Source organism: Hyperolius riggenbachi, chromosome 3, assembly GCF_040937935.1.
Source record: "Hyperolius riggenbachi isolate aHypRig1 chromosome 3, aHypRig1.pri, whole genome shotgun sequence".
NCBI lineage: Eukaryota > Metazoa > Chordata > Amphibia > Anura > Hyperoliidae > Hyperolius > Hyperolius riggenbachi.
Window position 1 is genome coordinate 451586450 of NC_090648.1, and position 17702 is coordinate 451604151.

General features: G+C 46.0%; 2 protein-coding genes across 2 annotated transcripts in view; one reads left to right on the top strand and one right to left on the bottom strand.

Annotated features, from left to right (window-relative positions):
* The window catches only part of DENND11 (DENN domain containing 11), a 45021-nt gene extending 28453 nt beyond the window's left edge, over positions 1-16568 (bottom strand). Inside the window, exon 1 of the mRNA XM_068277851.1 lies at positions 16321-16568. Within this exon, the coding sequence (XP_068133952.1) occupies positions 16321-16537 (217 nt within the window). The 5' untranslated portion in view covers positions 16538-16568. The remainder of the gene's footprint in view (positions 1-16320) is intronic.
* Positions 16569-16775: 207 nt separating this feature from the next.
* The window catches only part of WEE2 (WEE2 oocyte meiosis inhibiting kinase), a 42212-nt gene continuing 41285 nt past the window's right edge, over positions 16776-17702 (top strand). The window contains exon 1 of the mRNA XM_068277854.1: positions 16776-16961. The gene's annotated coding sequence lies outside the window, so the exon portion shown is untranslated. The remainder of the gene's footprint in view (positions 16962-17702) is intronic.

Below are 17702 nucleotides of genomic sequence, written 5' to 3' on the forward strand. Positions count from 1 at the left end.
TGTGGGATAAAATACACACCTAGCATACACATAACCTGTCTAACACTGGAGGATGTTGGTTTCCTGTAACAGCTTGCATGCAACTTGTTAAGTACTCGTCCCTCCCAGTGCGGAGAAGTCATCCTCATATGGGAGGGGACCTAACACTAACTAAATCCTAACCTATGCATAGCCTGGGTGCGCTACCAAGACAGGTTATGTGTATGCTAGGTGTGTATTTTATCCCACAAGTGGGGCTTGCACTCTCTTGCAGGTAGGCACTTATGTTTTTAATAAGCGCTGTTCATTTCTTTGCTATGTACTAATTTAATTCATTTTTGGTCAGCTGCTCCCACTTAGCAGCCTTGCTTTTGGTGTATATGCAAAACTTCTGTTTGGGTTCAAGGTGCGTTTGCAGTTTCTGGAGGGGCTCAGCGCACCTCTGATTGGAGGCCATTCAGAGGCGGCCTGGTGATGCGCTGATCCACCTTTTTGCACAATGTATTCATCATTGCCAGCCCTCCTCCCCAAGGAGCTCTGTAGAAACTGAAATCTCATATCTAGCTTACATTGTAAACACATGTGAGCACAGCATAAATCTTATGACAGCAGCTTCCGCAGAGGGTAGAGGTGTATTTCCCTTCTCAGCCTCGTGTCACACTAAACTGCCCTCAGCCAATCAGTGAGGAGCAGGAATGTGGGAGGGGAGATAAAATGACCCCCCCCCCCCCCCTCTACCGGCAATGTATCAGAATAGACTTAGGCTGACTGAGACAAGATTAATTACAGCAGAAACATTCACGATTATATTAAAATGCTTGTAATGCAGTCAAGATGTAGACTACATAAAAAACACACAGCCGTGTGTAAATGGAATTTGATTTTATGGCTGATAATCAGCTTTAAACACAGATCAGCACACGCTGCTGCTAGTTTACGATCAGCATAGAAAAAGAACACCACACTGGGGTTGACATGCCTGTATTATTAAATTAAATTCCTATTTGTAGCAAAATTGAACTGTTACATTGTCACTATTGTGATTTTGCCAAGATCCTTCCTCTAGAACTGTAGTTCTGCTTAAAAAAACAACCACAGCAAAATGACTGGAAGAGGCTTTCCAAGAAAGCAATTAAAAGTAACATTTGTGACCACAGAAGGCATCACTCCCTGCAGAAGTGGGAAGCACAAGCTTCCTCCTCATGTAGTTTCATGATGACTTCTGTTTTCTCATGAATGTGAAATCTGGCTCCTCCCCCTGGCTTAGAGCTAGCAAGCAGAGCGCCAATTCCAGCGGCTCAGTGTTTGTTCCAAGAGTAAAGGTGTCGGTTAATGGGAGAATTTTTAATAAATGATTTTTTTTCTATTGGCTTTTTCTGATCATATTGTTTGAAATATTGTTGGCTGCAATGTATTCGGTTTCTATGAGGGCAGGAGGATGTCAGGGCGCACATTAAAATGACACACACACCTGATTTGGATGAATACACAAAGGTAACCTAAGTTTGGAGAAGACTGAAGGTCTGAAACTTAAAGTGGACCCAAATTAAAAATTTCAGAAATAAAATCTATTTTCTAAACTTATAATAATAAATAGCAGCCTTTTTTCAGCTGCATGATGACAAATATAAAATATTTTTCATTTCTTGGAGGAACCCCTCCCTTCCTTTCATATTGCCGGTGTAATATCAGATAGTGAGGAAGGGAGCTTCCGGGCTGCACTGAGTATCACGCATGGTCAGTGGGAAGTTAGATATTATTTTCCTGAAATAACGCTTCCGCAGCACGTACACTCCCGAAATGTTCAGGATAGGGAGGGGACCCCTGATCTAGCTCTGTGCCGAATTGCAGCCCCCGAGCCCACGCTGGTTCCCAAGACTAACCTATCTCGGGAACCAGCGGGGCTTGGGGACTGCAATTCCACACATAGCTAGATTGGGGGGGGGGGCCCTCCCTAGCTAGATTGGGGGGGTCCCCTCCCACCCCTGAACATTTTGGGAGTGTACGTGGTGCGGAAGCGGAGATGTTTAGGACGTTGCAGCTGCACAATTTAATGGGAGGCAAGCTCCTACTGCGCATGCGGGGCTGCCCAATTTGTCACTACACCGGGACAGAATCCAACAGACTGGTGGAGGAGATAAAAAACAAAAACAAAACACAGGCTGCTACTGATGATGTCACAGGGGAGGTGACCTCAGCTTGTGTGAGATTTCACATAGACGACGCCCCTGTGAGGGAGGGTAGCTGATGGCAAACACAACTATGATCTAAAACCTCCTACTAAGCTCAGAAGTAATGGCTGCCACCTGTATAACCCTAGTTATGAAAAGAGAAGGGTGAAAAGCATTCACTGAAATGCTCATAGGCTTGAAGCAGTGTTTATTTATCCTTGTATGTGTCAGAGTGGTGCAACTAAATATTTTGAATAAAAAAAACAATGTTTGGTTTGGGTCTGCTTTAAAAGAGACCATGTAACAAAAATAAAGTACACCGGGGGAGGGGGGGGGGGGGGGGGGGGGGAGAAGCCTCTGGATTTTATAGAGGCTTTCTACATCATCCTCCATCACACGGTGTTCTCGCTCTGCCCCTCCGAAGCCACAGCCGACAATTTGTTAAGCTGTGGCACAGGCGCAGTAGCACCAGCAATATTTCCCTTCCCCGGCTCCAGTGCAGTAGAGCGGACCCGACTGGGATTGGCCATTTTCGCCTGATCCCAAGCCGAGAGCCTCTACCGTGCCTGCTCTGGAAAGGTAAATATTTACATGGACGCCGTTCGGAGGGGCCAGCGAGACCACCAGGGGACAGAGGAGGACTGGGAAAGCCCTCTCGAGGTAAGTACCCCCCAGTTGCACTTTTTTATGTTACAGGTTAACTTTAACTTTTAATAACTTTAAAACCATAGGTTGTTACAAAACATTGGTTGAGATAATGACACAGCAGTGGATTGAGGTAATAGTAGCAATAGACCCCCCTGTTAACGTCACTGGGGTATAACCTCACTTCACACTGCAAGACATAGTTAAAACCACCCAACAGAAAAACTCTACATGTTTAACCCCCCCCCCCTTAAAATTGGGAGCTTCGTCAGAGGTACATTAAGCCCTCGTGCTGAAGTTCCCTGTGCTGTAGTGCAAGAGTCTTTCTATACTTACAACATTGGGCTTGAGTCATCAAACTGTGCTGCTGAAGCAGCGCAGCTTAATGAGCTGTAGTGTGCGCTATGCACGCCTTAAATAGCAAAGCTCGCTACCATGTAAGGAGCGTGCCTTCCTGTCATTTACAGTAGGTAGTAAAAAAAGCTAACAAATCTAACATTTTGGACCAGTCCATCTCCTCATGGGGGATTCTCATAATTACCTTTACTCTTTATAAAAGTGCTTCCTGGAAACGATCTTTACAAATAAATCAACCAACTACCCTACTTGTCTGCACACTATTTTAGCAGTTGAACTGAGGAACTACAATTCTGTAAGTGCTTTTTGCAAATAACGGACTAACAGAACCCTCATAAGGAGATCAAAAACCAGACAGGTCTTTCAGATTTTTAATAACTACTGTAAGCGACAGTGACATGGAAAAGTCATTTATAGTGTATTTTATTCTAGGACAAGGGTACATTTATAAGTTTGCATTAGAAATTTTAAATTTTTTTGCGATGGTTGTCCTTCAGGGGCGTTTTTAGGCTCCTAAGAGATCCAGGGCACTTCAGACGAAAAACAGGTGTCGCCATGCACAGGAAAGTGGGTGTGGTCATAAATGGAGCCAAATTTACATGAACTTAAAAGCGGTCTAAGAAGGACTGCCAGGAAAAATGTTGGATAAAGCTCCCCTCTCTATTAATATAAATAAAAAAATAAAAAATAAACGCATCATAGACAATATTACTTAAACATAACTAGGCAGAGTTACCTGGCATCTGTGCTGGCTGGTCTGGCTTTCTGCTGGGCGGGCTGGCCTGATGTTAGGTTATCTGACAGCCCCGCCCCCATAGCATTCTCTGACCTTCTAGTGGACCCCCTCCCATGCTCCCACCCCACCCCAACTCCCAGCATGTCTCCTTAGAAGAACTACAAATCCCTGCATGCCTACACAAAACGTCGCAGCACCTAGCATGGCATCACAGCACCCAAAATGTCCACAAAGAAGCACCATAGCACCCAGCATACCCCACCATTGCTGTGCTGTGGTGCCATCCTGGGTGCTATGGTGCCTCTATGGGGTACGCTGGGTGCTGTAATGCTATGCTGGGTGCTGTATAATGCCATGCTGGGTGCTGTGGTGGGGGATATCTGGGACGCCCCAGAATAAATTGGGGCACGTGCCACTGATCTTTGAGGCTAGCGACGCCCCTGTTGTCCTTTAAAGTGGGCCTGAACTCTTGCACAGGACAGAAGTAAAACATATAGAAATGCAACCTGTATGTATTTAGAGAGTTAGCCTGCCTAATTCTCCCTCATGTGACTAATCACAAGTTGTAATTTGATCCCTTAGCTGTGTCTGACTACAAATGAGCTCTCTGTCGTGGCAAACACAGGATGTTAACAATATGTCTGCTTCCATGTAAGCAGGGTGTAGGCACACTGCAGAATTATTGCAGGATTTGTATCAGCTGTAACACATGTTTTTCTTTAAAGGTTATTATGCTTTTGCATATCTTTTAGAGTAGAGAAGTTCTGAGCTAAAGGGGAACTAAAGTAAGAGGTATACGGAGGCTGCCATATTTATTTCCTTTTAATCAATACCAGTTGCCTGGCAGCCCTGCTGGTCTATTTCTCTGCAGTAGTATCTGAATAACACCAGAAACAAGCATGCAGCTAGTCTAATCAGATCTGACTTTAAAGTCTAAAACACCTGATCTGCTGCATGCTTGTTCAGGGGCTATGGCTAATAGTATTAGAGGCAGAGGATCGGCAGGACAGCCAGGCAACTGGTATTGCTTAAAAGGAAATAAACATGGCAGCCTCCATATACCTCTCACTACAGTTCCCCTTTAAGGTCCACTTTCCTGGTGGACTCTCTCCTTAGTTCTGCCCAGGAAGCAGGAAATAGTAAGATAATGCTGCAGATATCACCTCATCCTCCTCTTGTAGGCCCAACTGCTGCACCACAGATACCAGCTGTTGGATAAGGCTGGCAGCACGCCCAGCAGGTGGAAGTAGCGTCACAGGTCTGGTGACACGTGTATTGCAACACGCCCAGCCAGATGGGAAGCTGCAGGCCGCTCACCACGCTGTGTCACAGGGGACTATCACCGGCTGTAACCCACACGTGTTAAACAAACAGCACAATTACACAGGAAAATATTCATTAGAACTGGCTTTACAAGATTTGTCACTACACCAGAGCCAGACCAGTTCACACACAGAGCATCAGCCTCAGCTGACACCAGCGCAAAATCCACAGGGAAAAAAAATGAGATTCAAGCAGACCTGTCTCTATAGCTACGTTTACATGGAAGGCTGGCAGTGAGGAATTCAGCCAGTTACATACGCCTATACAACAGCCTGACATTGGCAGCTGAGCATAGTAGTGTAGTGGGCAGCATGGTGGCAAAGTGGTTAGCAGTCTTGCTTGCATCGCTGGGTCCCCAGTTTGAATACCAGTCAGGGCACTATCTGCAAGGAGTTTGTATGTTCTCCCCATGTCTGTGTGGGTTTTCTCTGGGCACTCCGGTTTCCTACCACATCCCAAAAACATACAAATAAGTTAATAGACATCCCCCTAAATTGGCCCTAGACTATAATGCCTGGTACACACCATGAAATTTCCAGTCAGAGGATTCAAAGCGATTATTTCAGACAGGTCCGATCTGACTGCCAATTGTTTTCTGATCGATTTTCACTTATATATAAAATGGATCAGAAAAACATTCGGAAATCATATTAGACCTAATAACTGAGTCAACCCATCTATGGCAGGAAATTGCATAGTGTATACCATGCATAATGCAGTGTTCTCCCCAGGCACTTTTAGCCGGGTGCTCCACCCGGCTAGTTTTGGTGAGCACCCGGCTGTCATCGGCTCACCTCCTCCTATGCTGTAAGCAGAGTTCAGCCGAGAAGTTCTGGCCATGCATTCTCTCATATCGCCCCACCCGGCTACTTTTTCACCCGGCTGGAGAAAAATTCTGGGGAGAACACTGTAATGGATATATTGCCTAAGGTAGAGTTTCGATTGTAAGCCCTTCTGAGGGACAGTTCGGTGACAAGACAATGTACTCTGTACAGCGTTGAGGAAGATTATGGCGCTATATACATACTAAATAATGATAATTATACAGGACTAGTACAGTCACATCTGAGCAAGTTAGAGTTGCCCTCCAGATGGGAACATGAGGATTCTCAACAACGCAAACTACCTGTGTTGTCCCATTCAGTTCCAAGAACAACAGCTAAATGGTTGTTTGATGTTAGCCAAACTGCAGTTTGCTGTTTACAGAAAACTGTGTTACTTTCTCTTAGATACTTTTTAATAAACGCCATTTTCAATCACGGTGTGATGCTGAGTGCATTTTGCAGCTTTTCTAAACATGATTTCCGGTGCGCTGCGAAGTGATTTTTAGCGCAATCATTATGTGTAGCACGACTGCGATATTCTGGAGAAGAGTTGGCGAATCTTCATACCCCATAGGAAGATCACCGTAAAATCACAGGACTGGGCTAGCTATATGACTTTTGTGCACTCTGTAGACCAGTGATGGCAAACCTTGGTACTCCAGCTGTAGTGGAACTGCAAGTCCCATGAGGCATTGCAATACTCTTGACAGCTCTAAGCATAACTCAGGGAGGCAGAGGCATGATGGGATTTGTAGTTTTGTCACAGCTGGAATGACAAGGTTAGCACAGCTATAGACTAAGGGCGATCACAGTAAACCAGACGCAGGCTGTACAATTGCGCTTATATAAACAATTGCCGCAGTGGAAAAGGGGCACCACAATCACAGTAATAATCAAGGTGCCCTTCTGATTAGAGATAGTTACTGAGATTCAAATACTGGGTAATTCTGAGTTGACGCAGTATTATGTAAATTTATGATGCTTGAGGCCTTGTTCACAATATAATTCACCAGCGTAATTGCAAGCGCTGAGTACTTTTGTGAGCGCCTTTGTAAGCACTTTCCCCTGCACTTTCAGGGCGATTTGCCCTTTTCTAAGCGCTTTTGTTTGGCAACATTTTCTGTACTTCCAGACGACAATCAAAAAGTGAACTCTGACCTGGAACTGAATAATTACAATGTAATTTTGCTCACCAAAGCGCTTTTTAAAGTGCTTCACAATTTCCCTATACTTTGCAATGAAGCGCAAACACTCAGGAAATGGTGCGTTTGCGCTCGGAGAGAAAGCTCATCGTTTATGTGAGAACACGCAAATAGAGCAACATTGCTCAAGCGCTTTGAAAAATCGCTAGCACAAAAAACCCTTAGGCTAGAAACCCACTAGGAGAGCTTTTCTGAGTGCTTTGTGATTTGAAAAGCTCTAGCTAATGTAATGCTATGGGTGTGATCCCACTTGAGTGATGTGATTTTATAAAAATCCCCCATAGCATTGCATTACCAGGAGCTTTTTCGAATCACTCACGCTTACAAAGCGCTCCCAGTTGGTTTCTGGCCTTATAGTGTGAACAAGGCCTGAAAGTGGACCAATTACGATCCACCAAGGTTTAATTTGATTGGTCCAGCATATTCAAGCCACATAAAATTTTAAAATGTGCATAATCCCGCATCAACTAGGAATTATTTGCATCTGATCGATCATCCCTTCCTGCAATTTGCATAACAGCAAAATTCTGTCCAATCCCATTTTCCAATCACCCAATACAGCAGAGGGCAACTTGTACCAAATCAGACAGCTTCCTAATACATCTACAGCAAACCGAAATTCCATCATTGGCAATCTCTGCACATCACGTCCCCCAAGATCACCCCCTCTTTAGCAATGGATTCCTTGCCATTATCTCATCATCTCTTCGCTGGGATGTAAAATGTCAGCAGTAAAAGAATTTACCACACAGAATGGAGCCATTTGAGCTGAAACAGCCATGAGAGCACAATTCCACACCACACTGAGCCCTCATTGTACAAGCAAAAGAAATCACTGTAAAAAGCATTCCAAAGAACTTGGGCAAAAAATGAAAGTCAATGTGCTATTAAATGTATATATAGAAACAACGAGGTAAACGGAGCAAGCTTTGCAATTATAAACAGTGTGTGCATGTGGCAATGGACTCCCTAATCTCATTATATACAGTATATAACTTGTAATCGTCCATTTCTGATATAATAAAAATAAAAAAAAAGCACATACTTCGATTGATAGTGTGACCAGATTGAGAATCTGAGAATTATCTAGAAAGAGGGACTGTGTGTGCAGCCAACTGGCAGACATTGCATCTGCTTCAGGCTGGGAATGGGACAGGGATTTCAGGCCGGTGAATGCTGTCAACCACAACCGTGGTCTCTGTGTGCAGTTACTGCAGTAGGACAACTCCCTATGTAAAACAGAACGGGCCGATAGCCCAAAAGTATGCCTGTACAGACATCATTCCTAAACTGTCACCTGAAATACTCACAAATAGTCATTTCAAGGAACATTAAAGTGAACCCAAAGTGAGAGAGCGATATGGAGGCTGCCATATTTATTTCCTTTTAAGCAAAACTAGTTGTCCAGCTGTCCTGCTGATCCTCTGCCTCTAATACTTTTAGCCATAGACCCTGAACAAGCATGTAGTAGATTAGCTGCATGCTTGTTTCTGGTGTAATTCAGACACTACTGCAGCCAAACAGATCAACAAGGCTGCCAGGCAACTAGTATAGTTTAAAGGGAAATAAATATGACAGCCTGCATATGACTCACCTCAGGTTCACTTTAACACACCAGCTGCTTGAACCTTTCGTTTTTATACAGATCTTTATGATGCTACCACTCCACTCACACTTACCTGTGCCCAAGCCTTAAGGAAATGTCACAACTGCCGCAGGACACGAAACACAGTATTCCAGCTCATTACAAGCTCTACAAATTAACTGCACCACATTCCTTCCTGTTAGAGGAGGAAGGCAGAGATCCAGTATAACTGGAAACTATGGAACCATCAGCACATCAGCAGGGCCAGCCTCCCCACATACACTGGAAACACTGGAGCCTGTGTAATTATAATTTGGTGCTGCTGAGAGCATGCCCGATCGACTGCTCAACTAATTTCGGCCATCGTGATCACGTGCCGGCAACAGTGTGTATTGTTGGGACGAGCAACAAATTTGATGGAATCCCTGGCGCTGTTTCCCCCCCCCCCCCCCCAGTATAAAGAGGCTTCCCCTATCCTCCTCCCCCGGCCCCTTCTAGCACTGGGACACCCAAAAAGCTGCATGCGGCCACACATACGCTCCAGTACGGACGCACTCAGGCTGTGTAGGAAAAAGCCAGGCCTGATCGGGTCTGTGCTACTGCACAAGCACAGTGTTGCTGCACTTAGGGGGTCACATGGCTGGATCGGCCAGGCTGAGGACGACAGGGGCCTCTCCAGGATACAGAAGCACCTCCCTCTCGAGGCAAGTATACAAATCACGCTACAGCAGCAAACGTCACAGGATTGCTTTAGCATCTCAACTCATCAAGAATTTAAATGGCCAATTGTGACAGATGTAGCACCTCGCCCCCATATGGTCAGATTTCAGCAAAAACCTGATAGAGGCTGAATCCTATTGCTGCCACCACCGACATTGTCTGTCGACTGACAGTGCAGTAGAAAGCTATGCAAAGCTAGAAAGCTATGCAAGCCACAATTCCCCACTGCTCCGCCTCCTGCCTAGTAAAGTTTACCACCGAGTCTACTCACAGGTTCAATCCCAGAATTCACTGGAAGCAAAGTGATGGAATCCTCAGTAAATAAAAGCGTGTTTATCCAACACCTTATCACAGCTCAAGAGTACAAATTCAGGAGAATGAGTACTAAACTTCAGAGCTGATGGCAAAGGTCCTCCAGCTGAGCAGCCTGAAAGGAAGATACTCTGCTGACTGTGGCCCAGTGCACACCAAAAACCTCTGGCAGATCTGCAAAATGCTAGAGGTTTTTGAAGCAGATTTTCAGAGCGATTCTAGGCATGTTTAGAGACATTTTCTAAACATGCCTAGCATTTTGTGGAGCATTTTTGTGTAGCAGATTTCATATATTGTTACAGTAAAGCTGTAACTGAACAGCTTCTGTAACAAAAACACTTGGAAAACCGCTCTGATCTAGCGTTTTTCAGAGCGGTTTTCCACTTTCCTATACTTTAACATTGAGGCAGAACCACCTCAGAAGTCTAAAAAATGCTGTAGCCCCCGAGTTTGCCTTTGTGGAAAAAACAACCGCTCTGGTGTGCACCAGCCCATTGACATACATTACCCAAGCGGCTTTCAAACCGCTAGCAGTTTTTAAAACGCTTACGAAGCGCTCTGGTGTGCACCAGCCCAATAAGTTGCAGCTGAAACAACTGAGCTAGGTCAGCCAGGGACAAGCAGGTTGGAAATCTTTGTCCTCACAATGATGTTATGCTGACATCCGAGCCTGGAAACTCAATAGCCCTGTTTAGATAAGGAAAGCAGAGCACTCACCACTGTACTGTGCGGTCAGAGAGTGAGGAGATGTGTGATCTCTCGGTCATGTCTAGAGTAAAGGTAGCCATACATCTAGTGATGATGGACAGATTCGACCAAGAGACAAATCTCTCTCTGGTTGAACCTGATTACAGAGAGATCTGTCGGCTACCCATACTACGCACGTCGATTCCTGATCGTTTTCAGCATGAATTCTTTCCGGATTTGGCCGACTTTCCCCGCTGCCCCTCTAGCATATAAATGTGCCCCCATGTGGGCATTTATACATTACCTGTCTCGTGTCGCCCACTGTGCAGTGCCCATCGGTCTTCTGCATCCCGCTCCTCCATTTGTGCTATACACGCGGCCGGCGTATAGTACGTGAAGCGTGTGTGACGTCAAACACGCGACACAGAGGCGTGCCTACCGCTAATGGAAGAGCAGGGATTCTGAGGACAGATGGGCACCGTGCAGTGGGTGACACAGGACAGGTAATGTATAAACGCACACACACCCGGGACACATTCCTGGAGGTTTTGTTGCGTTCGTCGCTCGCCCTGATATCGTGCCGCATCTGATCGACCATGACAGCCTGACACCTTGGAGCATGTTGGATCGATACAGGTGATCAATTTTGGCTCAAAATTTGGCATGCACTTGGCAGCACCGATTTTCATCCAATTCGATAATCGCCACCCTTAGTTTTCCAATGCAAAAATAAGTCTTTTTATCCCATAAATTTTAAGCATGCTCCAGTTGAGTACAGTATAGGATTCCTCTATCTACACAAAAGTACATTGGGCTCTATTCACAATAAGCAGTTCAATAAACTCATTTTGGGCGGTAAAATACCTCCTGCGGTATTTACACTAAAATCACAAAAGTTTGCTCCCAATGAGGCAGAAGTTTGGTAATGTACTGAACAAACATGCCTCAATTCACTAAACCCTGATCAGTAAGCATCACTTACCAGCCTTCTAGCAGGGCAGCAGGCAGGCAGGGAGCTGTGTGTTTGACTCTGAGGTTTTCCAGACTGTGCATACTATCATCCCTTTAGATGTGCTGCAGCCACCAGGGGGAACTCTTCTGTATGCTAGAATACAAATATGCACATCTAAAGGGATGCAGGGATGCCGGCAGTGTTGTAGCTTGTCTCTGCTTTGATACACTCAACGACCCACTGGCATACCTATTGCATCCAATCACAGGGAGAAGCAGACTGTGTGGCTCACCCTATTGGCTGACTGGCTCTCCCCAAAGGCTGTCTGTCAAGTTACCGCACAGAGACAGCAGGGGGAGAGCCAGTTATTGGCTGCTATGAGCTGGAGAAAATTACCGAACACTTTTGGTCGGTAAATGACACGCAGAAATCTTTGTGAATTCACACTTCTTGCCATTTCCTGAGGTAAATTACCACAAAAGTCGGTAATATACCTCACTAGTCGGGAACTGTGATTTTTTTTGTGCGGTTAAAGAGTAACTGTCGGGCATAAAATCAATTCTTTATTTTTATCTGGTAAACAAGTAATAAGGATGCTAATCTGGCAATCCAAAAGTTAAAATCACTATTACTTTTCTTGTTGATAAATTATCATTCCCCAGATGACTTATTTGGTACACAGAAAATTTGGTACACAAAAGAGAAGTTGCAGGGCATGCTGGGTTGTCTTTTTTTTGCCTCTCTACTTCCCCTTAGACTTAACTAATGCAGCCTGATCGGCTGAAGCCTCTTTCCCTCCTGTTTTCCCCTCCCACACCTCTGTTCCTCTCTGACTAGCCAAAATTTCTCAGGCTGAAACGATGCACTTTCTATAGTGAAGGGCGGGCAAATCAGGCAGAGGAGACTAAGGGCGGATATTACATCACGACTGGCTTCAAAATAGACACAGTAAATATGGAAACTGTCTAGAATAGGATTCTCTACTTTTCCTTTATAAAATTCACAGGAATCCCAATGTGGACAGTGCAATACATATGTTATGTAAGTAGAGCAAGTATTTATCTACTTATATATTTGTTGTTTTTCTGAGATAGTATGGCTGACAGCTCCTCTTTAAGTGAATGGTAACTTGGGAAGGTGATCGGTAAAATCAGCTGTTTTGAGCATTACCGAATGCAGTAATGCTTTGTGAATAGAACCCATTGTGGATTTTAGATAGAAACACAATAACAAGCAGAGTTTTAGCAACAGACCAGTTTTAATAATAATAATAATAATAATAATAATAATAATAATAATAATAATAATCTGAAAATTTGTATAGCGCTTTTCTCCTGTCGGACTCAAAGCGCTCAAGAGCTGCAGCCACTGGGACGCGCTCAAGAGGCCACCTTGCAGTGTTAGGGAGTCTTGCCTTGAACTCCTTACTGAATAGGTACTTGACCTAGCCAGGATTTGAACCCTGATCTCCCATGTCAAAGGCAGAGCCCTTAACCAGTACACTATCCAGCCAGAGAACCTGAAATAAAAAGAAGGTTCCGACATATAGTATTTAATTTTAATCAATACCAGTTGCCTGGCTCTCCTGCGGATCCTCTGCGCCTGAGGATTCTTTTCCACGAACTGTTTCTAGGCAGTGAAATGCCTCTCAAACTCTCACAACTGCTCACTATTGCCTGGTAACTAATTACTGCTGCCTGGCAACTGCTTGCTGAGCACACAGCTCAACAGTTCGTAGAAAAGAGGCCTAATACTTGTAGCCATTAGACCCTGAACAAGCATGCAGCAGATCAGGCGTTTGACAAATCTGACAAGATTAGCTGCATGCTTGTTTCAGGTGTGTGATTCCAACACTACTGCAGCCAAAGGGCTGCTTGGAACGGGCATAAAGTAAAAGGAAATAAATATGGCAGCGTCTACATCCCTGTTTCCTTTAAAGTATTCCAAATAATTAATGCTGTCAAGTATCAACTGCTATTGTTATGTATTTATAGAGAGTGCATATCTTCCACAGCACTTTACAGAGTATAATCATATGACCAATCATCCTTCAGAGGAGCTCAAAGTCCAATCCCTATCATAATCATTGTCCAGCATCCCTACCACAGACTAAAGACCTACCCTACCATAGACTTTGTACACCAGCTTCATGATTGTTGACAGCCAGTCAGGGAGTACATACTGTATATACTTGCGTATAAGCCTAATTTTTCAGCACAAAAAATGTGCTGAAAAGTTACCCCCTCGTCTTATATGCGAGTCAGTGGAGCAGAACAGATGGTGGAGCAGGTTTTGTTACTGGCATTGGAGGGTAAGGATTGTGCGCTAGTGATCCTGCTCTTGCCATTGGGCTCCCTGCAGTTTCTGTGCCCCCCCCATTCCCTGCAATATGGTGTGCAGAGTGCACTGCTCAAGATTACCTGTGTCCCCCGGCATGTGGGGCAGAGCATGCAAGCAACGTGTCAGCAGTGCAATGATCCAGGATTCTTCCTGTGTGGCGTCTTGAGACACAGCTGCATCATCCTTAGGGCACATCTGGCTATGGTGAGGGGGGCTGACTTGTACGGGGGGGGGGGGACATCTGGATACTATGGAGGGGGCTTATACATGAGTCAATCACTTTTTCTGTTTTTCTTAGGGAAAAGTGGGTACCTTGGCTTACACCCAGGTCGTCTTATATGCGAGTATATACGGTATCTATGATCAGTTCCAACCATTAAGTACTATATAGTAGCCGATAGACTACTAACTGCATCAGGCACGCAAATGAATCATTGGGTGCCTGGTTAGAAAATATTAACTTAGGCGTGCCTGTTGATTATGGCGCCCATTTGACCTAATCTGTTGTCAGGGCAACCTCTACCAAAAATGTATCATGTGCACAGCGGCCTCAGAGCATCAGCAAGCATTCTTGACTGCCAGGTCAACTTGTCCAAGCACAGGCCAAGGATACTGTACTAACTCCTTGCATCTGCGTCGTGCACCACGCCGGCATCCCTCCAGCCCAGTGGCGTAACTACAATTCATGGGGCCCCCAGCGACACTTTGACGGAGACCCCCAATGTTCCCTTGCCTTCCTTTGGTGACCTTAACGGCCTTGAGGCTCATTTCATAAAACAGCCATCATGATCTTCACAGTACCCACAAAACACATGATCTGAACTACAGTCCACTGTATCAGAGGAAGGGAAGCACCTCTGTACAGCACTTGGTTCCAAACTATTGCCTGTGGGATTGAGCCTTAACTCAACGCATTTCACACTGCACATCAGTGCAAAAGAGTCAGATCACACTTCTATCTGCTTCTGCTAAGAAGAACCGTACTGATGTCAGCACTCCCACCTTGCGGTGCTAAGGGCAGTGTTCTCCCCAGAAATTTTTTCCAGCGGGTGGCATGAAAAAGTAGCTGGGTGGGCGACACGGGAGAATACAGGGCCGGTGCTTCTCTGCTTACAGCATAGGAGGAGGTGAGCCGATGACAGCCGGGTGCTCACCAAAATTAGCCGGGTGGAGCACCCGGTTAAAAGAGCCTGGGGAGAACACTGGGCCCTATTTCAGTCCCCAGCTATCTTCATAGAATCTTTAGGCTCTCCCTTTTTTTGTGTTGGTTTTCTCCAAGCATTCCTGTCTCTTCCCACATCCCCAAAAACATGAAAAAAAAATTGATTACATAAATGATTCGGTTTACTGTGAAGAAAATATAAAAACTGCATACATATAATTAGAATACAGTCATCATATACTGTGGCACAGTATATGATCAGTCCACGCAATTCCCACAAGGAACTCAACCCTTAGCGGATACTTATCCAACGATGTCCATTTATATAAATGGACATCGTTGGATAAGCATCCGCTAAGGGTTGAGTTCCTTGTGGGAATTGCATGGACTGACTGGATGTTTGGGAGGATTGGTGACCCCTCCTGCCATAGGAACTCCCCACAATATTAATCATTGCCTGAAGCCCGCAGACACCCCTGTGCATACTGCACAGTATATGATCCCATAAAAATACAAACACAGGGGTAGTTAAAGTGCGCATACATCCAGCGATGATAGATGGTCTGATTAAATCTGATGCAGCCCATACACTGCAGGCCAATTCCCAATCGACTTCAGCATGAAATCTTTCAAAGAATCAGACTTGTGACAGCGCATCCGCCGTCTCCCTCACGTAAATGTGCGCCCCTGTCAGTGCATTAATATCGCTGTCGCCCGCCACGGTGCCCATCCATGTTCCGCATTGCCGCCTCGGATTTCAGCATTCAACCGGAATCTGCCTGATGACGCTGCACCAGCCCGACACTGTCCCACTAATGTTCACTGTGGGCCGTGCCCCTCTCACCCACGCATTATACATTTCCTGGCCATGTCCACCACTGGCTCCAGGCACCATTCTTCATCTATACACGCACCCTCGTGGTTGCTGGCGTGCTTGTGGGCACAGGGCACGTATATATAGATGAAGGATGGAGTCTAAAGCCAGCGGCGAACAAGGAAAGGTAATGTATAGTGCACTGGGCACAAGGGGGGCAGGGATGAGGGTTTTGTCGCTCGTCCCTATATCGCTCGCCGTTACCGCCGCGCACCCGACCAAGCAAGTCGGCCCTAAATCTTGCAGCATCTCCGACCAATTTCAAGCCCGAATTTTGTAGCATCAACAATCGTGCATGCACTTGGCGGCACCGATTTTCATGCAATTCAATTTATAATGATCGGAACGGATGGTCGATCGGCGCCAACTCATCTAATGTATGGCCACCGCTTAACACATACACAGATACTGCATTGCTGCTCTAATGGTGCCGCCTCAAATGTCTACTTACCACTCCTGGGATCGAAGGTGACCACAAATACGGCCACGATGTGGTCATCCTCCAACTGGGGCAGGGGGGACAGCTCCCCGGGGGGCACCCGGCTCCAGCTGGCCCCATACTTCTTGGGCCATTTCTCCGCTGGTTCTGGCTCCGGACCAGGACTCACCACTACCCCTGGCCCTTCAGCCCAATCCAATAGCGGAGCCCGGTCCGTCCGCCCGGCCATTCCGCTGAGTGCTGTCAGCAGCAGCACAGAAGCAGTCCGGGCGGCGGAAGTAAGGGGGCGGGACCAGGTTGCTGTGAAAGCGCTCTATCTCCAGCCGTGCGCCAGACAGAGGATAGACCACTTTCACATTCTACGTCACTTCCGGCCAGGGCCAGCTGCGCTCTCTGCTATCCAGAGACACAATAGGAGCTGTCTGTTGGTTGAATGAGTCATTGTGCCCTATTGCACCTCTCTGTGCCACCTGCAGCTACCCATACGCCTCTGGGTCTCCAGTACTCATCTTGTCACTCAGGAGCTGTCCTGCCTTCCTTCTGCCACAATGGCTGTCTAACGAATTATTAATGAGAACATTGCGAGGAACGAGACTCTCTCTGTAATGCTGCTGGCACACTTAGAGCTGGAAGCTCTGTTCATAGAGTTTCTGGTAAATGAACCCTCTTTAGTGGTGCTTTAATTGTAAATCAATAAATTCAATGTGGTTTATTTAGCATGACTGGTAAGATCCGGACTCTGTCACCTTCAATCTTCAGCAGGTTAACTGCATGTCAGAAAGCTCAGTAGTTAAGAAAGACAACTGTAGTGAGATGTAAATGGAAGCTGCCATATTTACTGTAGGGGGGGGGGGGGGGGGTCAGGAGAAAATGAGTTAAAGTTACCCGGGGCTTCTAATGGTCCCCTGCAGGCATCCTGTGCCTGTGCAGCCACTCACCGATGCTCCGGCCCCGCCTCCGGTTCACTTCTGGAATTTCAGACTTTAAAGTCTGAAAACCACTGCGCCTGCATTGGCGTGTCCTCGCTTCCCCTGATGTCACCAGGAGCGCACGGCGCAGGCACAGACCATACTGGGCCTGCGCAGTACGCTCCTGGTGCCATCAGTGGGAGTGAGGACATGGCAATGCAGGTGCAGTGGTTTTCAGACTTTAAAGTCTGAAATTCCAGAAGTGAACCAGAGGCGGGGCCGGAGCATTGGGGAGTGGCTGCATGGGAACAGTTTGTCTGTGGGGGACCATTAAAAACCCCGGGTAACTTCAACTCATTTTCCCCTGCCCCCCTACAGTATTCCTTTAAAGCATCACAAAGTTAAAAAAGTAAATGGCTGAGTAAAAACTCGGGATCCTATAGAGGCTACATCAGGGCCGTGCAGAGTTCCCTAACCCTATCCTCA